Source organism: Triturus cristatus, chromosome 6 (genome assembly GCF_964204655.1).
Source record: "Triturus cristatus chromosome 6, aTriCri1.1, whole genome shotgun sequence".
Lineage (NCBI taxonomy): Eukaryota > Metazoa > Chordata > Amphibia > Caudata > Salamandridae > Triturus > Triturus cristatus.
In genome coordinates, this window is record NC_140589.1 from 1,324,171,739 (window position 1) to 1,324,194,975 (window position 23,237).

The 23,237-nt window shown below is 46.7% G+C and overlaps 2 protein-coding genes across 2 annotated transcripts in view; one reads left to right on the forward strand and one right to left on the reverse strand.

Annotated features, from left to right (window-relative positions):
• Window positions 1–10,252, reverse strand: part of GEMIN6 (gem nuclear organelle associated protein 6) — an 87,367-nt gene extending 77,115 nt beyond the window's left edge. Inside the window, exon 1 of the mRNA XM_085612316.1 lies at window positions 10,115–10,252. The gene's annotated coding sequence lies outside the window, so the exon portion shown is untranslated. The remainder of the gene's footprint in view (window positions 1–10,114) is intronic.
• A 384-nt stretch (window positions 10,253–10,636) lies between these two features.
• Window positions 10,637–23,237, forward strand: part of LOC146821377 (serine/arginine-rich splicing factor 7-like) — a 42,511-nt gene continuing 29,910 nt past the window's right edge. Inside the window, exon 1 of the mRNA XM_085612315.1 lies at window positions 10,637–10,821. Within this exon, the coding sequence (XP_085468441.1) occupies window positions 10,791–10,821 (31 nt within the window). The 5' untranslated portion in view covers window positions 10,637–10,790. The remainder of the gene's footprint in view (window positions 10,822–23,237) is intronic.

Below are 23,237 nucleotides of genomic sequence, written 5' to 3' on the forward strand. Positions count from 1 at the left end.
ACAAAAAATGTGCTTTTGTAATTCCTGATATATTTTGAAATATTTGTAATATTAATTTACAGGCTATTTTTTAAATTTTATGTGCTCGAAAAAATTAACTGACATCTTCTGACAACTCACTTGACAAAAACCTCTAACTCTAATAGAGAAAAATAAACCTCATTTTCCAAGCAGCAATTAGTTTAAAAGACAAACTGACATTTGACCTCTTTCCTTGAATAGACAAAGTGTGTCAAGATAAAAACAAGATTTAATGGCATCTTTATTGCTCATCCACTTTCTGAATGAACAGAACACCTGTTCCTTTATTGCCTATTACTCACCAGTAAGGACTAGTAGGTGCCAACATAGTGAGTAAGCAAGTAGATTTTTCTAAACCTGCGTGAAAGAAAGATCTTAATCCAAGTGGACTCAGAGATTTGACTTGGGAAGAAATAAGTGGTGGAGTATCCAGCTCTGTAGGAGAGGAATTGTCACATCTAGGTTTTGAGTGTCTAAAAGCATCAAATTGGTCTTACTGGGATTCAGCTTAATAAAACTGGTGGCCTTTCAGGCTTGAAATTCGAGCAGACAATAATGGTTTGATTGAAGCTTCAAACTGGCCCCTAATTGAGCCCAAATTTTTAAGTTGAAAACTGACTTAAGAGCTTTAAAAATCATAAGGAGCTGAACACTCCTAAGTAGAGCATATTTAACACAAACCATTTGGAGTTTGGTTGCCTGGCCTACTGTACATAAACCATGCTAATTTCTGCCTGGATATTAGGGAGGATGTTTTTTGGAGTCAACACATCCATACACCTCTGTATATGGTTTAATAAAATGCGACTGCAAATTCTGGCTATTCCACCAGCAGGAAAATGTGTCTGCGTATGGCAGGGTTACATCACTCCTTTTTTGTGGAGTGGGATGATCGTTGCTGACTGCCAAGATCTATGGATGTGATAATTAGTGACAATAGCACTGACTACTTTATGTTAATCTTTGGTTTGAGATTGCAGATTGGGAATATCTCAAATGGTATTGAGGTCAAGGAATACCAGGGTGTTTGTAGTCTGCGCATTCACTTGAGGGATTTCATTCGACTATTCATGGATAACAGATGTTGTCACCCTACTTAATAGTACTAATTTTTATCAACCTCAGAAATAAAAAGGCTAGGTGGAAATAATGGGTTCTGAGACTGTGACCATGGTATCAAGCGATGCCTCAAATATTCGACTGAGGCATCCCTCCCCTACTAAATGCTTTAATTCTGACAAATTAAAACAATCTAGGATACCACTATATATTTCACTCCCAAAGAAAACAAGTTTAAGTGGAGACCTGGTTGGTTGAGTACCTTTATCATGCTGCTCTACCAATAGGTCTATTAGCAATTTGTTGATTTTTCAGGGCCTGCACAGGTGAGGTCTAAGAAGCTACCCGCACAGGGACCTGCTGTGTAAGGTCAACACTGGGCACATTGGCCATGCTCCAACACGTACGCAGCACTGTGACAGTATGAAAAGAGTTCAGAGATTCCATCTTGGTAGAATGTATATGGTGGGACGAAAATGTTCTCTGCAATGCACATTGATGTGTCCCCTGCCCTGAGATCCCAACTACGTGCATAGCTGGTGCCCCGACTTTTAATCTGGTCCTACCATCACGCAAATCCTAAGCGGGTGCACCACAGCCTAGACCTGTCCCCAACTATGAGAAGTCATGGATCTGTCTTGTGACCTGTTGGGGTGAATCAAGCGTCCCCTTGTTATAGGCAGAGAACAAACGTCCCTCTCTTAAGTATACTGCTTAAAGTGGAGGTGGCAGCATACTGTGTTTTAGAAAGATCTGTATTGTGACTAAACCTTTTTAGGCCTCGCCTACGCAGCGCGCAAGCGCTGTTTGGAGTGACCTCTTGGAATCACTCCGGGCTTTTGTTGAAACTTGTGCATGTTTTGCACTGTTTCCTTTTAGTACTCGTGCATGTATGGCGTTTCCCATCTGTTAGCAATTTTCGCGCCTGCCGCTGCTCGCTCCCGTAAGGTAAACGCTGCACGTCGATTTAACTTTCGCGGCCGCGCTCGTCTTTCAGCGCTTGTTTCTCCTGCTCATGTTCACCCCCAGTATCGTTTTTTTCTTTAACCAGCCAACACATTTTAACAGAAAGGGCCCGTATGCAGCCGGCTTCTCGTATTCGTGTGTTATCCAATTAACAGTCTGCTGAAGGAATAAGCGAGAAACTGAAATCTGTCTAGAGCTGAAAAATGCTACGTGTAGATTCTGGATACCCAGGCAGCATTCACATTCCCGCGATTGACTGTTTTAAGAACATTAATTGCCCTTGTGATGCGGTTGTTAGGGTGCTGAGCGTCTCTCAATGCTGTATGAAAAAACCATAGGTTTCACACATGTTATAGTTAGCTGGACATTTCACTCGTACAAAACCATTGAAATTCCCCCGTTGTAGTTAGTTCAGCTAACTATAACTCACGCGACCGCAATCCACTGCTCCATTTAGACACTTATTTACCCATTTATTCTTCCATTAACCTTTAGATAGAAATATATGAAAAAATATTTATTTTTCCAGAAAGACACATATTCACTGGATGATGTCATCAGTGATGTCATTTGAGATGTCATCAGTGATGTCATGAGTGATGTCACTGACCATGTCATGAGTGATGTAATATGTGACGTCATCACCAGTGGATTGCGGTCGAGCGAGTTATAGTTAGCTGAACTAACTATAACGGGGGAATTTCAATGGTTTTGTACGAGTGAAATGTCCAGCTAACTATAAAATGTGTGAAACCTATGGTTTTTTCAGTGAATTTGCAAGGTTTTTTAAATGCTAATTTCTAACTATAACGTGTGTGAAACCTATGTTTTTTTGTTGTGAATTTGTAAGGTTTTTTAAATGCTAATTTATGTATGTATTATTATATTTTTTATATATTTATTTTACAATAAACTACCTATGTATATAGTTATAGATTGACTGTATCCTGTAATATGGAATGGCCCAGCTCTTTTTTTTTATTTGGTTAAAGTTGAACAGCATAGTTAATATCTTCTATAAACTTATAAACAGTTTAAAATGTTATATTTTATTTTTTTAAGGGTTTTTCACGGTGCGCGCACCGCGCGATTTTTTGGAAAAAAAAAATATTTTTTTCACCCTTCGGGGTCCTTCAGGGACCCCCTGACAGGTCAGGAACTCTACCCTGCCCCCTTTTCACGTTCTCCACCTTTCTTTTTCACTGTCACACACAAAATGGCATCCGACACTTCCTGATTTTGACCGATTGGAATGTTGACTGACATCTAACCACCAATCAGAATTACGCTCGCGGACATTTGGTGCGCGCCCCGTGCGAGCACGGTGCGCGCATATAGATATTTATGTACTTTTAACTGCAATTTTCTCAGGAACTACTGAACAGATTGACACCATATATGCAAAAGGCACATGCCTGACCTGAGGACTACCTCTTTGCCAAATTTCAAGTAATTCTGTTCAGCCGTTCGGGCTGTACCTTCGACTAAAGGTCCTATGGGAAAATGCATGGGGAAAACGCGTTTTGGGACCCCCCTTTTTTCTCAGCCCCCGCTTGACGAATGACCCCGAGACTTTCAGGGTAGGAGCGGAGCGCCCCATTAGTTTTGAAAATTTCACGAAGATAAGTCAACCGGCGCCAAAGTTATTCAAAATTGAATTTTCATATTTCCTATGGGAACTCGGTCCCAACTATAACTATCTACTGGCAACCGCCAGTAGATTATATATATATATATATGCGCAACAAGGAACTTTGCATAATGTACTTTATATACGACTAAAAGATACATTTCATTCGGCAATGCAAACTTGTAATGGAATGTATAATGTGCTGCATGGCTAAAAACTTAAAAGGTCCCAAAGGCGAGACCTATTGGCTATGCCAATGCTTGTTATCAGTGTCACTTGGAGCGAGGCCTACTGTTGCACTGGTGTAAAGTTCTTCTATTATGTTTTATTCTAGAGCCTTGCATTGGCATCCCATTTGTATGGCATGTGCATATTTGGTGCATGCAACAAGTGTAGTGATAAGCTCTGTATATGAGCGAGCCTGAGTAATGAGGGTCGGTGGGATCCAGTTTGGATTCCCTTGGCCTGCCACAGAACAAGATGAAGGGTGAGTCCTCTGTCAACAGAGACAGTAAGTGTATTGCTTGAATTTCTGTAGCAGGAGAGTGGTGAACCAGACACCGAAATGAGGAGGATGGAGACCAGGCTACCTTTTAAGATGCCTTGAGGTCTTTTGTTAGTCATGAGCTGCTGATTAATCATCTTGAGCACCACCATTTGCTGAATGGAAGGGATGAGGGGTGGAATTGAAGTCTCTTTTGTATATGATGAAGTTTCTAGGTGAGGCTCTGCCCCTTTGTTACTCCTTCTGTTGGCCTGATGACAGCCAGGTGCAGAAACACAACACCTCATTGGGCCAGTGTTGAGATTACTCCAGGTTAGAGATCAATCCCATGCTACCTGCTGTTTAAAAGTATCACTCCACACAAAGACTGTCTGGAGAGCAGCTTGAGCAGGACACTGGAAAGATGAACTACCCCAAACTGGATCTTCAGTTTGAGACAGTGGATCCACATCACAGTCTACTAGTTGGATTTAAAAGTGGGACCAAACCCTCCCACTTGTTCCTGATCCAATCCTTTTTTGATTAGGGAAGAGAGTGCGCCACAAAGTACTCAAAGGGATGCTGTGCAACCGAGGATGGCATCCCCCGAAGTCTGTATTTTCTGCTAGAAGAGCTGCGGATGTGTCTAGAGCATCCAAATGTCTGCCAGACTCTCTGCTGAGTGAGGAAAGGAGTGTGCCTGGTTGTGCAGGAGAAGAGACTGCCCATAACACCCTGCATGTCCATAGTGGCATAACACATGCAGTGAGAGCAAGCTGTGAAAGATCTGTCTGACATGGCACTCCTAGTCTCTTACACAGGTTTCTGATTGCAACTGAAGGATTATCAACGTCCAGAGGGTAGCTGCAACGGAGTGATCATCATAGCCTCAGATGAGGGCTGCAAACGAGTGATCATCGTAGCTCCAGACACACGGTGTAACTTCTATCATCATAGGCCAGGACAGGGCTGCAAATGCCATGATCATCTTCGGCCCAAGTGGGGCTTCAACTATCTCCAGTCTAATCAGGACTGCAACTGCCGTGACCAATGCTTGTTTGAGTGGGGCTGCAATACTCATCAGCCTAGGTAGGGCTGCATCAGTGCAAATGCCAGAGACCATGAGAGAAAACAAAAAGAAACTGCATCTGCTCCCGATTCAGGATTTACCCAATTCCAAAGGGGGACCCAGCAGCTAGAGGGCTAACCGGGAGGGACTAGTAAGGTGGATGGGATGTGTAGCGCCGATAAAATCACTTCTATGGACATTAATTGTATAAGCAATCGTATTATGTAGCATTTAGTACAACTGCGTGACTAAACGTAATTAATTTTTCAAACAGACAAGCACTGGGCTGAACCTTAGAATTATTGTGTACGTTTGGTCAATTGTTGACCTTGTGCACCCCACACTGCCACTCAAAGCCTGTTGCTGCTATTACCTCAACAGCCAGAGACTGCCGTGGCCAGGTCTGTACCTGCACAGAGGCCTACAAAGACTGAAGCTGGTTGGGCACGTAGTTGCAAGTGGCCTGTATCCAGCTTCCTCGTCTGCCTATTATCCTCATGCTCACTGCAGACCTTGCAGCAATATACGTCGAGGAGCCACCAGAGCTACAAGAAATGAAGACTCACTTGTTGCTTATCAAATTCAAAGAGGGGGTTAAGAATTGTACTGAGAGCACATTTCACTGTGTGAGAACAAAAAGGCTGCACGTGTACTGGATTCACTTTTACTGATTCTAAACCAGATAGAGGGCCTCCCAAAGGAACAAATAGGGTGGGGGAGAATCAGGAGAGTGTAAATCACGTCTAGAGTCACTAACTTGATTAACCAATTGGAATATGTAATATATAATTTAACCTGGTGAATAAAAGCACTTTTTTTCTAAAGGTCAAGCGATGGGCTGGAAATTGGAATTATTATATCCATTGGTTGATTGTGGAGTCCTGAGCTTGAGCAGCTACCAGTACCTCCATGAGAAGCCTGCTCACACCAGCTACCAAGAGACTTGAGTGCGGAAAGAGTTGTACTGGGCAGTTTTGCAGAGCCAAGATGAGACAGGCCCCAAGACACCAGTGTCAAACGACCTCAACCACCACTTTCTGCCCAAATGCCCCTAAACGAGGTTCTGGAAGCATTTTTAAAAAATTCATCATCTACACTTAGGGTTGCCGTCTGGCTTGTTTTATACCAATATGGCTGGTATTTTATTATCACTGTACGTACAAGTTCCAAGTCTTCAAGTTTAATTTATTTGATTTAGTTCTCTCAGAAAAACAAATTTCGAGCAAAACATTTGTTATAAAACAATATACAAAAAACGTTCAATACAAGCTTAGAAAAGTTTTTAAAAATGTAAACAAGCTATGAAACACAAATTCATCTGGTGGAGATTTAAAAAGTGAGATCAAACTCTGCACAATTGCACTATTATATCTAAATTCAACTACTTTTAAGTAGCACATTCTGGCCTCAACCGAGCTCGGGCATACCAACAAAACATGCTTCACATCTTGCACTCCTCCATTGCAAAGATTGCATACACTGGTAGCATTTTCTTTATGGGTCCATTTAAAGTCAATGATTTAAAAGGGAGTATCCCAAGCCGCAATAAAATTATACATCGCCAGATTCCATGCCTTAAAGAACAAGCATTTGCAATGCAATAGGTCTCGCATTAGGAAAGTTTGAGCTTTTTGTATTGTAAATTGACTAATTTTTTATTTATGTGTTGGTATTGAAAATATTGAAATTACTAGCTTTGTCATGTACAATGTCAATAGTTTTAACTGTTGCAAATGTGACACCGATAACATTTGTAATGCAATATGTATTTAAATTGTTATGATGAAACATTCTCACGTCAAACAGTGCATTGAATACATAATGGTTGGGGGGGTGATGAGGGAAGACGGTTGTTGGAAAGGGGAGGGGCGCTTATCTGTTCCGTGGTTTCGTAGGGCTGGTAATACCAGCCTCTGACTGGTGTGGCAGCCTCCGAGCTGTCTCCCGCATGCACTTGAAACACTGAAGTGCTCTTCTTGGCATCTTGGCTCCCGTCACATCAGTCAAATGCCCCAGCGTAAACTACAGACTTCACCAGCGGCAGCGCGGGCTGAATGAAACACCCAGGATCCTACAAATGAATGCGTGTTCACTGACAGCTGTTGTTACAAGCCCTCTTTGTTTCTGTGCATGCGCACAACTAAAGGAAAGGCTTGTTCCTTCAGTGACTTTATTAATCAGACTTGTTTACAGAATGACATCTGGCAAAGTACTGTGGAATGTGATACATTTGCCTGCTCTACAATATCTCAGAGGAAACCCTGCGTAACAGATGCAATTGCCCTTCCTGACAAAGCTTTGATACGGGCAATCGATATACGAGGTAAATCCTAGATGGTATCTTGCAGGAAATCTGCACATTAATAACACGCAAGGCTATCTTTCTCTTGTTTGTTTTTCCCGGATTACAATCTCCTACGATTGCCTGTACACCTGATCCCTACATGGAACAAAGGGGATACGTGTACACCTTATCGACAGTCTGAACAGCAAGCACAACAGAGCCACCTTCAAAGCAGAGCAGGGCAGCTCGGTTCCCGGTTGCTTTGTTCAATTGTTCTTGTAAATAAGAACGCCCGCGCCCCACCTCAGCCATCTGTTCTTTAATATGTGGAAAATGGGTCAAACGTGCCCCTCATGCCACGAGGAGCTGCGAAAGGTTATACGTCCTGGCATATTCAAATATTGCGCCTATAATATGAGTCAGCAGCTTCCATAAATCTGCGGAGGCGACAGGGAGCCGGAAAAGCTGCTTTCAGTCACTTGTGCTCACCGTGAAAATTCACTTCCGAGCAGCGAGAACATTAAGTAAACCCAACACGAAATGTAGAGTGGCGATCTGTCTTGGAAGGGTTACAGCGCGTTAAGGAGTCTGGAAAGCTCCCCAAAGCAGTAAAGATTATACAGTGCAGAAGTTGGCGTTACCGAGTGACTTCCCGTGCTGGAGAACACTCTACGCCCAGTGCAATGCCCGAGCCTGTGATCTCGGCGCTGCTGGCCCATTAATGTCTTTGATGGGGGTCTGGGTGCCGTTCCCGCATGGTATCACTTTTGTAACACGTAATTGAAATCTGTTTTATTGCGCGACCTAGACAGTCATAAAACTAATGCTGCTGAATTAGAGGGTGGCCTTTCAAGCGCTGGGAGGGCATCCCATGGTGAAGGCATGTTGGCTGAGATAAAACGAACGCTATCCCAGTGGCGAAAAAGGACACTGATTTTCCAGCCTCTGCTTGAGAGTAGCGCTATGTTTACATGTAAAATTACTTTTATTACTATAACTGGTTTCTGTTGCGTAATTCTATATTCACCTACAACGAGGCTGGTCTCTTTTGATAAATTCATGCTTCCTCCCAACCACATCCATCTGTCTAAGTATTCATCCGTCAAAGCATTCATTCACCCAGCCAAGCTGTAGATAAGATAGCTCAGTGGGTTGGGTGTCTGCTATTAAGATTGGTTTTTGGCTTCCAAGTAACAGGTCTGACTCCAGAGGCAGCTGGCTCTTCGTTTCAACCATTTTGAGGAGATAAAATGGGAAGCAAGGGTTTATGTGATGTAAGCAAACATTCTCAGGCATGAGGACAATGTAATCCGCGAGACTAGCCCTGTGGTGGGGGAGGGACAGTTGTGAGAGGCGCCATGAGGAAACAATCTCTCGGCATGCTGTGGCGGGGGAGCGCATTCCAGGCGGGGGAGCGGACACTTTGAAGTAGGATGCCAAGGCTGTGGCTACACGTGCACGCGCCAGTGGGCTTTAGCGCTTCCCTAAACGGATTGCATGGCGGCACGATGCACGTGATTGTGCGAGTGCTCGCTATGCAATCCACTTTTGGGAGCACTTTGAAATGCCCCTCTTACTAGAGTCTTGCATAGTGATTGCGTAAACGCAATAGCTAGGCGAGACCTAAAAACAGATATAATGTTGTACCTGTTTATATTCAATTAATTCTGCGTAGGGTTCATAATAGTGCAATTTGGAACAGTGTTTAATGTCCAGATTGAAACTAATCCTCGGAGTTAGATGTTTTAAGAAAAGCCTCAGTTGCGCTGGAGTCAATACAAGCATTAGAAAAATCATCCAACGCTAGTATTTTTTCACCTTATCAGTACATACTTTAAACAGTAAATGTTAGGGAAAAAACACTTTAAAATGTGTCCTAGAGCTGACCTAGTTAGCCGTGACTGATAATTAAAGTAAACAAAGACATGTTCACATGATTACACACAATTTCATAGAAAGTTCTACTCAAGAATCAGGTCCGGGCATATGCAGAATCTTAAAACGTGAACAGATGGCCGGTATTCTTTCCTGGAAAAGGCAGCAACACCCTTCATGAACACAAAATCCGTAAAAGTCAAAGTTACCAATTGAATCAAGGTTTTTAGAACTATACACATTGAGCAGAATGTGTCAAACTGAATCCGAACCCATACACGGACATTCACTTGCCAACCTACTTCTGTAGTCCACTCCGTTTACTTCTACAAGGTTCTCCAAGAACCAAACTCCTGGAGCCAAGCCTGGGTTATACCACAGCAGCAGAGATAGGAGAATGTTAAGTGAGAGTAGTGCATTTCATTTTGTTTTAGACTTTGGTGTTTGGTACTGCTGGCTGTGAAAAAGGAATCTACAACTTATAAAATGTAAAGAATAAACACATAATTATCAACATTCAAAATGGGCTTCCATCAATTGAAACTTCACTCCTATATCTGGTAGCTGCCTTTCTCTCGGTGACTGTGACATTATCTGGTCCCCGAACAGCAGAACTTTGACGAAGGAGGTAAGATTAGAAATACAACACGCAGTCTTGCGGGGAACTCGCAGTGACTCGTTGAGCTTCGACGCCCCAACAGATCAAGCATGCGCGCATGGACTCACCCAGTGCCAACAGGTGTGGCTGAGGGGGTAACCTAGTAGGACTCCAGAAACGTCTACTTTCTCCCCTTCTTAATAGCAAAGGCCGTTACCGCCAATGCCTCCAAAAGCCGATTCTTAAAACGAGAGCCATGGACTGTGAAAAGAAACTACAACTAAACCAACCCACATAACGATGAAAAGTGACAACGCTAATGGACACTCACAAAACAAAATGACACAGAGAAGATTATGGACACTTAGTGTGATATTAGAAAGAGCAAAGAGTCGAATTAAGTTATATTAACCCCATCTCGTCAGTCAGACATACAAAATTACAGGTTAGGAAAGGCAGTTGAACGTGTCTCTACTCCGCTAATGCGGACTATAAAAGTGGTGTTTTATGATACAATGTGATTACACCCAAACTTCTTAAAGCAAGTAACCACCGTGAAGCGTCAATTGGAGAAAACACAGCACCTTCTCCCCTCCGTCATGGAAACTATCCAAATTAGTCAACTTGGAGGGCATTACGGAAAATACAGTGATCACATGGTGTGGGAGTTGGGCTTTGGTGAATGTCGGCGCATGCGTCTTGGTGCTGCCTGATCCTATTTCATTTTCTGCTCTGTGCGACTGGCTGTTTAGCGCCATTACGCTGCTGGAAATTAGTCCAGGAGGCGGATAGTGGTCTGGAACCATGTCGCGGTACGGCGGGCGTTACCACGGGGGTAAGTGAATTGACAAAAGAGAGCCAGGGCTTGACAAAAGAGAGCCAGGGCTGCAACGCCGCCCCAGTTTGGATGCTGCAGTAGAGTCGCTTTAGTTAAGGCGGCGGCGGCGAGGATCACAGTGTAGGAGCACTTGACGTTTTAAGAAGTTCCTTTTGATTAGCGTGTTTCTCAGGTAGAAACTGTCGGCAGCGGTCCGAGACTCGCCTCCTTTTTACGCCTACTACCCATGATTAGGTTTGTTGCAGTTTGCAGTAAGACTGCGTGCCTCTCCTCCCTCAAAATGGATGCCGAGCAAACGGCACTGGCGCGAGCACTACCCTCCAAACCACGCACGCTGAGTTGTTCAGAGCCCCTAGGTGAAATGCGCAGGCCCGGCTGTGCTGAGAAACCACTTTGGCCTAATCCATAATAGAACCTTAAAAACTCAACGCTGGTGATGTATTCCTCCGCTCCCTCTGAAACGTTGGTGCGACGGAGGTTGTGACGCAGCCTGGAGAAGGTCTAACCGCCGCATTGCAGCCATCCTTCAAATGCAACCAAGGCGTGACTTGCTTGGGGAATGCAAGAGTAAAAAGCAACGGTGAGCAGATCTCAAGTTTTAGAATATGACATATCACCAACGAGACAGTAGAAACATTATCGTGGAAACCGGCGTTTATTGTATGTACTCGGCTAGTTACCGCATTACGCCATGGCATTGTTTTGCTGAAGAGCGCTCATCTTCCAATTTCTGATGAGTCGGAGGATCAATGCCATCCGAATCTGGACATAGTAGCCTATAATTGGCCTACAGAAGGGGGGAAGACGTTGCCAACCTGATGTGGTTATTTGTCGCTCTCAGTGAGAGACTGGGTTTGGTTTGAAAAATAGCAGGAGTGTTCGCGTTTAGTGTAGTGTTCGAAATCTCTTGCAATTTTAGATGAAGATTTGATTATTTCAGAATTTCTCAGAGGTGGAGGACCTTTTGCCTTTTCATATTGAGGCGTCAGGTAGATCCTAGAACTTACTCCAAGCCCACTATCACTTATGGGATTAAAGATGAGAGCGCCTGGTTTACAGGAAGGCAACTGAGTAATAGCTGTTAAGATATTGAGTTTTGTCACTGAGCAGACCATTAGACTTTCCCATACAGGACCTGCGCTAAGGGTCTCTGTTGTAATGAAACCCAGATCCAGTGTAATTTAAGGTCGTATTTATTCAAGTAGTAGGTTCATGGTAAAAGGTACAAAGATTCCCACCAGGAGCAGCCTTCCTGCTGCTCAGCCCATACGGTACTTATTCAAATAGTAGGTTTAAGATAAAAGGTACAAAGAGCCCCACCAGGAGCAGCCTTCCTGCTGCTCAGCCCATACTCCAACCGACGGCCTCATTCCACAGCATCATCACACACCAACATTCCACACTCACACTGGCTGAGCAGCAGGTACAACACTTCTCCCTTCCTCAGAGTTAACAAAAACAATGCAATGATTCAAGTGAAAAGCACACAATAGTGAAAATAACATGCACATGAATCTGGAAAGGTACCATTGCAAAGACCTGAAGATGGTTGAGGGCAAACCGGTTAAGATAAAAACAAGGAAAACAGTACAATAGGCTTGCAGGTCAACATCGGAAATGCACAGTAGAAAGTTAATAAAAAGCATAAGACAACATATAAGGCAATACAATCATGAACAAGCATTGAAAATGCAATAGGGCTCGCCTTTGAGTTAAAGCCATTTGCTTTGCTAATGGTATTGTATAGCAACGCAAATGGCTTTAACTTGATGAAAGGCGAGACCTATTGCAATTTTAATGCTTGTTTATTCTGCTCTTCCTTGGTCACAGTGCCATGACGCCTTATGTTTGGGTAGCAACGCGCTTATAAGCTGAATTAACAAAACATAACTAATAGTGTGCCATTCCCTGAAGAAAAATGTGTGGATCAGTTCCGAGAGTTACCGCACCATTCATCCAAAGAGAGCAGCAAAACTCTCCCAGCATGGTACTCCCGCACAAACTAATCCACATCCGTAGACAGATGTGCACTATCTAGACCTGCTTTCCCTGACGCAATTTTGGGGCCTGAAGGACTAGGAATGGCGGAGCGATGGACGGGACATATATTCCAAGTGCATTCATGTAGCACTTACTACCCCTGACTAGGTGTTGTAGCATATATGCAGGTCCACATGCGTCGGTAGAACATATATGTTGCTAAAGGATTATCACGTCCCGCCATGAATCTGGCAGAGCTCTGTACTGGAAATCAATGTTCCTTAAGCAGCTGTAAGAGGAACAGGTTGATAGCGCCAAGGCTTGACGGATGTGTCCATCTCCTGCTTACGAGCTTCAGAGAACGCCCCGCCCTCCCCGCTTCCGGCAACGAATGGAGGCTGCGCTAGATATCCAGTTTAGACCGCGGAGGCCCTGGGACGCTGGCAGAGGAGAGACAAATAGGGGCTGCTTGGCTGTAGGAACTTCAAGAAGACGGAGAGAGGCGAGAGCCCTGGAATGTAATTTTATAATATAATCAGATTAGTGCAGGACCAAGACTAATCCTGCTCCGGAAGTACGCCCGGATTTTGTCTGTGTTAAGGGAGCATAGCTGTCAATGCTGTTAGCCCCCGCATCCTCTGGTGTTTATAACATGCACTTCACCATCTCTTCCTCAGAGTGCGCGAGCGCACCACTGAATAAATGTCTCCAATTTCTATCCCCTCTTTCTGACGCACACAAAGAAGAATGTTGTTATAAGATCATTGTGCAGACCTGCATCAGAGGCGGTTAAAGAGACAAGGCATAAAAACAGAACACCTAATTGAGCTAAGCAACAAAACTGGCTTCTTACAAGAGTACAGGGATTCATCGCCATTACATTTTACAACAAGCGCGGCCCGTCATGGGACAGACAGAAGATGTGCACGCGGGGACAGCCTTTATTGGCGGCGGGGAAAAAAAGTCCCCAGTGTATCATGCTGCCAGTAAAGCATCCAATCCCTGCGTTCAGATCTTCTCTCGTTTGTCTCCCCGCGTGCACGCTGAAATCGTATTGATTCCAAAAGGCCTCTGCATAGCAGAGCAGCGCATGTGCTGCTTTTGCCAGGCCGAGACCTAAAAATCACAAAGCCCGCTCATGTACAGAAAACGCCAAACTGGACAAGGAAAATAGGTCTTCAAACAGAAAGACAACACCTACACACATCCACTCGAAACTGAAAAATCTTCCACCTTACCACACAAAACCAAACAAACCAGCAAGCAACAACACAGCGCACAACCAACCATCCCCTATTGCCACAAACACATCCGCTGGCCAGGCCGAAAATGAACGTGATCACACAGGGAACCAACCCACAACGATGCAGGAGACAACAACCCAGAGCAGAACAAATACACAACGTGAGACAAACCCTCAAGCTGAAAGGGAGGAAGGAAAGAGAGGACAAGAACACAGAAAATCCTCAGCTACAACGCCAAAGCTAAAGGTGAAGTAAAATTCACCTACCAACCACACAAAGGTGGTAGACACGAGGGACTCAAAAACAAGTCAACTTGAACACAACACCCACAAGAGTGACCAAACTGTGTCAACCTACAACCACAAAAATCGTGGTAGGCCGGAGAGGATCGCTCACTCTCTCACTCTCACACACACTCTCTCCCAACAGTGAGAGATACAGACTCCCACGACAAGGGGATCAATTTGCAGTGCCCAGAAAGTTGACAAACCTATGTCAACCCACAACCACAAAAATAGTGGTAGGCTAGAGAGGCTCTGAACCTGAGAGCCTTTTCGTACACTCACCCCCAACAGTGAGCTACACTCACAATGACGACAGGGGATGAACCAGAGTGACTACATGCGTAAAAGTAAACTCACCAACACCTACTCGGGTGGTAACACAGTGACCGAACACCAAAAGTCAACTCTTAACACACCAACAGGTTGACCTACCCATGACAACCCATGCCCACCAAAGAGGGTAATCCCCCAACAACCTACGCACACCACAACAGGAAGGGATTAAACGACCCCTATAACCACACAAGGGTGGTAACTCAGGGTGACGGAACATCAAAAATTACAACAGAAACACCACACCAACAGAAGTTGAAACTTCCGACACCCACACACGAGGCAACACTGAGAGGCATTATGTTTAAAAGACAGCCCACTCACACTATTAGTTGAAATTAAATAACGGTTTTGATAGTGAAAGACACCCTTACATAAAGTGAACACCATTTTTTAGGGGTGTCTCGAAGTTTCCGTTATTCAAAATTAAGCATTTTCCCCAAGAGTTAAATGAAAAGATGGAAACCAAGGTCTTAAAATGAGGAACAAAATCACAAAAAACAAAGCCTCTTTCACCAAAAGCGCAGGCAGCATTTCCCAGTGAGTCACAAAAATAGCAGAAAAACGCTGGGACTCTTTAAACGTAGGCAAAGTCTCGGAAATGTGGAGCAAAGTGCTTCCACTAGATGAGGAGGGCACAGACTGGCATAAGGAACCCCAGAAATGAATCAACCTCAGCAAAAGTCCAAGAATATGGCGGCACGCAGAACGACGTTGGGCTGGGTGGCTCCAGACATGTCGTGCAGGACAGTGTGAAAGCTGCAGGACACTGCGCGAGCTGAAGGCAGGGTTCGTGCAAGCACCAATGAACAAGAAAATGCTGTTTCGGATAAGTGGCGGTTGCCAGCAAATTTAAACAAGCATTGGCATAGTCAATAGGTCTCGCTTTTAGGACCTTCTAAGTATTTAGTTATGCAGCACAATATCCTTGGTGCAACCACATCAACTGTTGCGTGGCTAAACCCTTATAAGGTCCCAAAGGTGAGACCTATGGGCTATGCCAATGCTTGTTGTGGTTGGGTGTGTGAAGTTGGGGGTGTGTGCGGTTGGGGGTGGTGTGTGTGTATGTGGCCCCTGTATCCATGATGGGGGGGGGGGGGGCGACTCGCTCTTCTGATGATTTTCCCACTCTCTCCCTCTCTTCCCCACGGGCCGCCTGCACACGCTAGGGCCTCGATTTTCTCCTTCCCATTCCATCATGGCCGGACCAGTCTTCCTGCACTCGTTACCTTTTCAACTTGCCCCTTCATATTGGCCTGCCCCCTCTTGCCTGTCCTATCCATTCTCCCTCGAGAGCCCGTACCATGTGACCTGCCCCGCTTTGAGCTCCCGGAAGTCCCGACCTCACCGAAGGCTTCGGCTCGTGTACTGCTGGCATTGCGCAACCATATCACGGCGAACACAGCGCGGAGGTTCCCGCTCCGGTATTTTTTTACCGCTTACACCTGCAACCCGTTTCCTACTAGGTAAGAGAGACCACGACCTTCCCCTTCTAGTGCCCCTTCTTCCACAAGCCGCCACAATACTACCTTTGTGTCTTCCTTTACTCTTCCAGCACCCGTGAGCTTGACTCCACTGCCGTCCTGCGGTCCCGACTCGGACCGTTATTTCTCTCTCGCATTGGCGCTTCGGCCCTCCAGGTGCGGACCTCGGACGCCCCTCCTCCGTCTCCTTTGTGCGTGCGCCTCAGTACCTGAGGCTTCTCGGCCGCTCATTCTGTCAACTTGTGGCTATCTTGCAAGTTCTACAATGCGCCAGGCGGGGCCAAATTGCACACTAACACTCGAGCCCGTCCGGCCATCGCTCTGCCTTCGCTCTACCTTAGCTACCACGCCTGTCTCTCAGCCCCCTCGGCTATTTCATTTTTGTTCTTTTTTCCCCCTCCTTGCCAGCATTTGTCCTCTGGCCCCCGCCACATACGCCCTTCTTTTACCCTCTCTATTGCCTACACCACAGCTTCCCTTGATCGCTTTTCCTGCTCCCTCTTCCCCCACCCCTCTGATTATCCCTTCTTCAATTTCCTCAACAGACCCTCCTCTCCCATCCTCACCCACCCCGGGTTTTTCACTCGGTACTTACCAATTGACCTCCATATATTATTGGTTCTTTCTACTTCCTCGCTTTATCCTGCACCTACCGTTAACGTATTTCTTTCCCCCCCTCCTCCCTTCCCTACTTTTATTTCCCCCACCTACCCAGGCTAACTTCCCAGGCACCCTTACCATTGCCTTGTCCTGAAGAGATCCCACTATCCGTATGGGGATCAAAACGTCGTCGACCTACTTCTCTAAACTCAAAACCTTACTGTATATTTGTTTTCTGAGTGTGAGATGTTGATTTGACTTTTCGTATTTGCACTGTTTATTCAAAAGTCACCTTTTTAGGTCTCGGCTAGCGAAGGCTGCGCTTGCGCAGTCTCGCTCGCAAGATTTAATGTTTTTTAGCACGGGACTTGAACCCGCCCCTCTTCTCCATTGGCTGGATTCCTAAACGGAGGCCAGCCATTGGAGGAGAGGGGCGTCTGTCCATTTAAGCCCCGTCTTTTTCGGAATCGGGGGCGTGTTTTTTACTTTCTCTCCTCTGGAATGTAAACATTCCAGCCAATGGCAAGAGGAGAGAAAGAAAAACACGCCCCCGAATCTGAAAATGCAGCTGCTTTTCTCCGAGGCATTTCTGCTTGACCTCGGAGAAAGGCGGCGGTGTTCATGGCTCTCGCTGCCCTATCCAGCAGACGTGTGCTGACAGCCACCACAGAGAAACCGGCGTCCCCCAACCCCATTCTAGGGGGGTCGGTCTTTTCTTGTGGTCTGTTTGCTGGAATAAAACAAATCACTAAAAAGACAAATATTCGGCTATTAAAATCAAGCCATGAATCGAAAAAAGAGGTCTTTTGCCGGCAGGGTTACGTGTTTGCAGGCGGTTGTTTACCAACGGGCACGTCCTTTCTATCCCCGAGGTAATAATATTGAAATGAAATAAGAAGAACTGACATCAACTCTGCCAGGTTACCTAAGAAAAGGAGGGGTTTACATGCCCCCTCGCTGCAGCTTATGAAACCATGGACTGTTGTCTTGTTTCACAACAGGAGAGGGTGGGGCTTCGGCTGCTGCCAATGGGAGCCGGCCCCTTAACATCACATGGGTGCAGTTTATGTAATGGTGCATGGAAGGCACACCAAGGAGGGGTGCTGAGGAGCACCTGTATCTGGGCAGAGAGCAGTGGGTGCTGGACACTGATGTGTGAGTGAAATCCGTACATGGGTTGGAACAGGAAGCTCTCCCTGAAGCTTAACTCTTTAGTCTTCCTGCTGGCAGCGTGTCCGAGAAGCAATCCAGGCTCCAGCCTCATTCCTTGAAAGCCAACCGGAGCCCCTCTCTAGACCTTCTTGGTGGGCACTGGGGTCTGTGCCGAGGTAGGAGGGGCGGTGGAAGGATTTCTGACGGAGACAGAGGAGGGCCTGGGATTGGAGGGAATACGCTGGTGAGGTAATCCCCAACCGGCCACATCAGGCTTGCCTGAGTCTCCGGATCCGGGGTCCCCTGCTCCATCGCCCCTGTCCTATGCCAGACGCCCCACCTTTACCCTGGTGGCGGCTTATCTGTAAATATCCCCCCCACCCCTCCCCACCTTTCGCTCACGAAGCAACAACATGAATGATGCCACCTTCTTAGGGTATTCCCCTTGTTGGACCCTGGGGTCTCTAATTCGTCCTTCCGGGTGAGCGCCTGGAGGAGACCGGGTATCCAGCTTGGACCATCTTCACTGTCACTGGTGTTTAAGGCCGCGTTGAAAGGGCCTGGGGCTGGCAGGGCAGATGCCCACAGCGGCCCCTTTGTTCTCTCCTGGAAGCATTGGGAGGGATAACTCGAGTCTGTAAGAAACTGCAAGAGAAGTTGGCGGTAGGATGGATGATTGAGTTAGTGAGTGGAAACAAAGTCGTGGATAGCGCGCCTACAGACTGGGCTTCCTGACTGGGCTTCCTCTTGTAGAGTTTAGTGACTGGACCCAGCCCTCGGCGGGACACGTTGGCACAGCAGTAGACCTCTCTGATGTCACTGGGCAGCGGTGCCTCCCTAGGACAGCCGTGCTCTTCGTTAGGTGACACAGTGCCCTGTGCCCCGACTGATAGCGAGCTCCGATGCCACTGAGGCGGCTCTGACCCATGTGACGTTCCTCCCGTTGCCAGGGCACGTCCTGCCATGGACCTACTCCGTTGCCCCTCATGCCGGGGCGTCCTCTGGGACCCAGTGACGCTGTCTTGCGGACACTCCTTCTGCAAAATATGCCTGGGGCACCCCGAGGGGCTCTCTCGCTGCCCGTGCTGCCGTTAACTGCTGCGCCATCGGGGCAGCGTGAGGTGCAATGTGTTGCTGGGCGGCCTGCTCGACAAGTGCCTCGATGCCAGCTTCAAGGTAGTGCGGCTGAAGGCCGACCTGCGCGAGCTGCTCAAGACCTGGGACTACACAGAGGCGCTGAGAGCTGCACAGAGAGCCGTGGAGATGGGTAAGGCAGTGTGTAGGAGAGTAGGGTCTGCTTTCTATGTTCACCCCCACTTTTTGCTTTTGCTTCACTGGTTTTCGACTTCGATGTGGCTGTGGGCCTGCTAATCGGACCCACAGCCCAGCTGTTCTCTCTCTAAATTCACACTATGTACTTTAGGTGCATAACCCAATTGGTAGGGATCACCTTATTGGCTCCTGTATAGTGTACCCTAGGTACCCAGGGCATAGGTGTACCCTAGGCCTACCAGGGGCTGCAGCATGTATTATGCCACCCCTGGCCTGGCCTTCCATTATACAACAACTGGCTGATCACTCAGCTGGGGCAAGGTAGTGTAATCACCCCTTGCTTAGGTGTGGTATTTCTATACCTACCTTATATATAGACACATGTTTACCTATCAGCCACTCCTATGGCAGGCCTTAACAATCCTGGAGGCAGAGTGCTTGGTAACATGTGAGATGGTGCTCTAGCATGAGCTGAGCCTGTCTGCAGCTTTCAGAACCATGTCCTTATAGCTGTTCTATGATATAGCCTACCATATACTCTTAAAGTACCTTATAATCTTAAACGGTTATGGTAACTATGGTTTGGCTTTATCAAAACATGTCGTGTAAGGTGTCTAACACTTTGGAATAATACCCCCATACCATTTCTGGCAATGAGGATATTATTCCTCCCTTCTAGAGGGAGAAGACCTGTTGAGACCTACTTACCCGGTTAAAGTTAACCAGAGCCCCAGCATCACAAAATGGATGCTGCTGCCACAGACACAAGTCTGACCTCCTGCTGCTGGGAGTCCTTCCAGCGAGGGAGGCTTGGACAATAGGTTTCCTGCCTTGGGAGGTGCTAGCACCACCCCAGATAGGCCTTAGTGTATTGGGGCAGGGAGGGATGAAAAACTAGACACTGCCTGGGGCACACAAGGTGTCCCATGCATAGTCCAGTTCAAACCGGCGCTGGGGCACTCCAGCCCCAGCTCTGGCACGAAACTGGACAAAGGAAAGGGGGTGTAACCACTCCCCTTCCTGGTCCCACCCATAGGAGGGACCTTGCAGGTAGCCCAGCCCACTAGCCCAGTATATCAGTAGGTAGCTGAGCCCTGCTAAATTAGATTAACCTGAATCTGCAACTTGAACAGAAACTCTGGACCTTCGACATTCGACCTCAGGAAGAAGACTGAAGAAATCTCCCTTGTGGCCAAGGAGTGACCACCCTGGGCAACCAGGCACCATCCAGCGACCGCTGCTTGCTTTGCGACTGATCCTACGAGGGACGACTGCAGAGACTGACCAGCGCAGAGACTTCCAGACACCTCTGAACCAGATCCACATCGACAGCGAAGCTGAGACCCGTGGAGGCGACGAGGGACGTGGGACTGGCGACTTGGGAAAAGTGGCTAGTAACTGACTAGCGTGACTTCTGAGGCTTCCTCGAGGCTGTGCTTGGGGAATTGAGAAGCCCCAATCCCGGCGACCATCTGCAAAGAAGATCAGCTCCCCACACTTCACGTGTTCTGCGTGGGGCCCTTCTGCACCTGAGTTGCTCGACGTGTTGTCCGGTTGCTGGCCCGTTGGCTAGTAGCCTCTGCGACGACGAACCTTTGTTTTCATCTTGCTAGTCCGGCTCCTCCAGACTGGCACCCGCTCCTCTGTGAAAGAGAAGCACCCCAGACCTTCCTGGTCTGCACCAGAAGCAAGTCCTCCATCCTGCGTGGGTTCCGCTTGCCAAGGCTTGTTGGGTCCTAGCTCGACATCGACGCCCCTGACAGCAAGAGCCTTCGTGGGACAGCTCATCTCCTGGTCTTCCTCGACGCCTCCTGGTACCCGTGGCTGCTGCGACAAGCTTCACCTTTTCACCTGCATCTTCACGACATCGCCTGGTTCCTTCCTGGTTGCTTCCCGGCACCTGGCTGGTGACCTAGACTCTGTCCCTTCTGCTTGCAGGTATCCTTCCTTCTTGATTCCATACTTGGGATCCACGGGACACTCTTCACTGACTGCCTGTCAGCAACTTTCCTTCAGGCATCCATAGGAGTCCACGACGAAACCCGACGCAAGTTCACACCTATGCACCCGTGGGCTAGGTAACTTGAGTACTCCGGTGCTCACAAGGGTATTGACTATCCTAGGGTCTAGTTTCCAAGTCTCGACTTCCTAGTTACTCCAGAAGTGTCCTAAAACTGTTAAAATAACTACTATTTCTATCGACTTTTACGCATTACGCGTGAGTGTTTCCACTCTGCACCTGAATCCCGTGGGCCTCCCACTTCCTAACCTTTGGTAGTATAGTGTAGCCCCAGCGGTTCCCTAGGCCTATCCTGTCTTCGTGACAGTGGTTCTTATACCACTTACTTAGTATATGGTTTGCGTGGCCCCTAGGGCCTAACTGTATTACTTACCTGTGTGACTTAATGTATGCTTAAATAAGACTGTGTTGTACTTACCTCGAATCTCATAAAGAGTGCTGAGGGTTTGACTAGAATAAATACATTCTATTTGTATATATATCTGTTGTGGTGTCCTTTCATTTGGTATTCAAGGGATTACAAATGGTATAACAGCTGGCTTCACATGCCATTCAGAGTTAAGCCTAAAACTGCTCTTGTCCATGCTACCACTAGGATAGCTGGTCTATAAGGTTGACTTTACAACCAATCACCATAAGGGTTGTTTGGACTGATACAAGGTGTTCACTAGAATTAGTGACATCATATATCAGGCCAACTTCTCACACAGTGGACAAGTGTAAAATGCGCGTTACCCCTTAATAAAGAAGAAGGGCGTTGTTTGTTTACATATGGGAGCTGACGCTGTTGAAAAACATCTCCCTTTCCAGGTTACCTTCCACTGTTTCCATTTCACGTCTAGGTGCCCTGGTAACAAGTGTTATTGGACGCAAGTGCCGGGTCTTCCCGTAACTGCTGAGACTGCGCTCTTTGTTTTCTTTCCATAGATGCTCGCTTATCTCCCTGCCTTTCTGTCCTTCGCCCCCCTACTCTCGCCTCTTCTCCAAAGTTCTCGCCTCTTGTCCCAAGTTCTTGCCTTGGCTTCCAGCCCTTCCCTGTTCTTTGGCCCTACAGGCCCCGCTCCAGCCTGACTTTGCTCCGCTCCTGACATCTGTCTTGGCCCTTGAAGTCACCCCTCCTTTTTAGGTGTGTGTGTGTGTGGGTAACTGTGTGTGTGTGTGTGTAGGTGGCTCTGTGGGTGGCTCTATTTGTGTGTGGGTTGCTATATGTGGGTGGCTCTGTGTGGGTGCAATTGCAATAGGTCTCGCATTTGAGAGTGATTTAAGCTATTGACATTGTAAATAACAATGCCGTTTCTTTAACCCCTTCGACGCTCATGACGGAGCGGTTCCGTCATGAGCGTCGGTTGCGCTGTGTTCATGACGGAACCGCTCCGTCATGGCCCCGCCCGCGCTCAGAACCTTCAGCACCGCGCGGAAATCCGCGCAGCGCTGAAGGGGTTAAATGTTTTAAAAACATAAAAATAATGTCATGAGCAATGCCAATAGCTCTTACTTTAACAATGCTGAGACCATTGCATTGTAAATGCTTGTTAAGTCAAAAGCCTGGGGTAAGGAAATCGGTTGATTTCCCTTCTAACCTCCTCACGGCTAGCTCTCATTGTGTTATTTATTACGGTTTCTAAAAATCAACAAACTTTTTTTCATCACATGCATTGTTAATTCTCTTGAATTCCAATTCCTTATCGTAGTAATTGTGATATTTATTTTGACTCCTCTTGAATGGGACCACTGTTCCTTGAAAATACTTGTCTGACCTCAGGGTTTCCTTGTTTCTTTTTTTGTGTATCCATTATCAGCACTCAGTCTTCGCTAAGTGATCTTGTTTGTTTTTGTTGTTGTGTTAATGCTTTGCTGCGCCCGTTTGAGTTACGTGCTGTCTCTTTCCACAAACTCGATGTTTGTGTTCCTTTATTTTGAGATGCTTTTAATATTACTGTCACACGCGCAACCACTCATGCAACCACACCCACACACAACCCCAACCCCACACAACCACACACAACCCCAACCACACACACCCCAACCACACAACCCCACACAC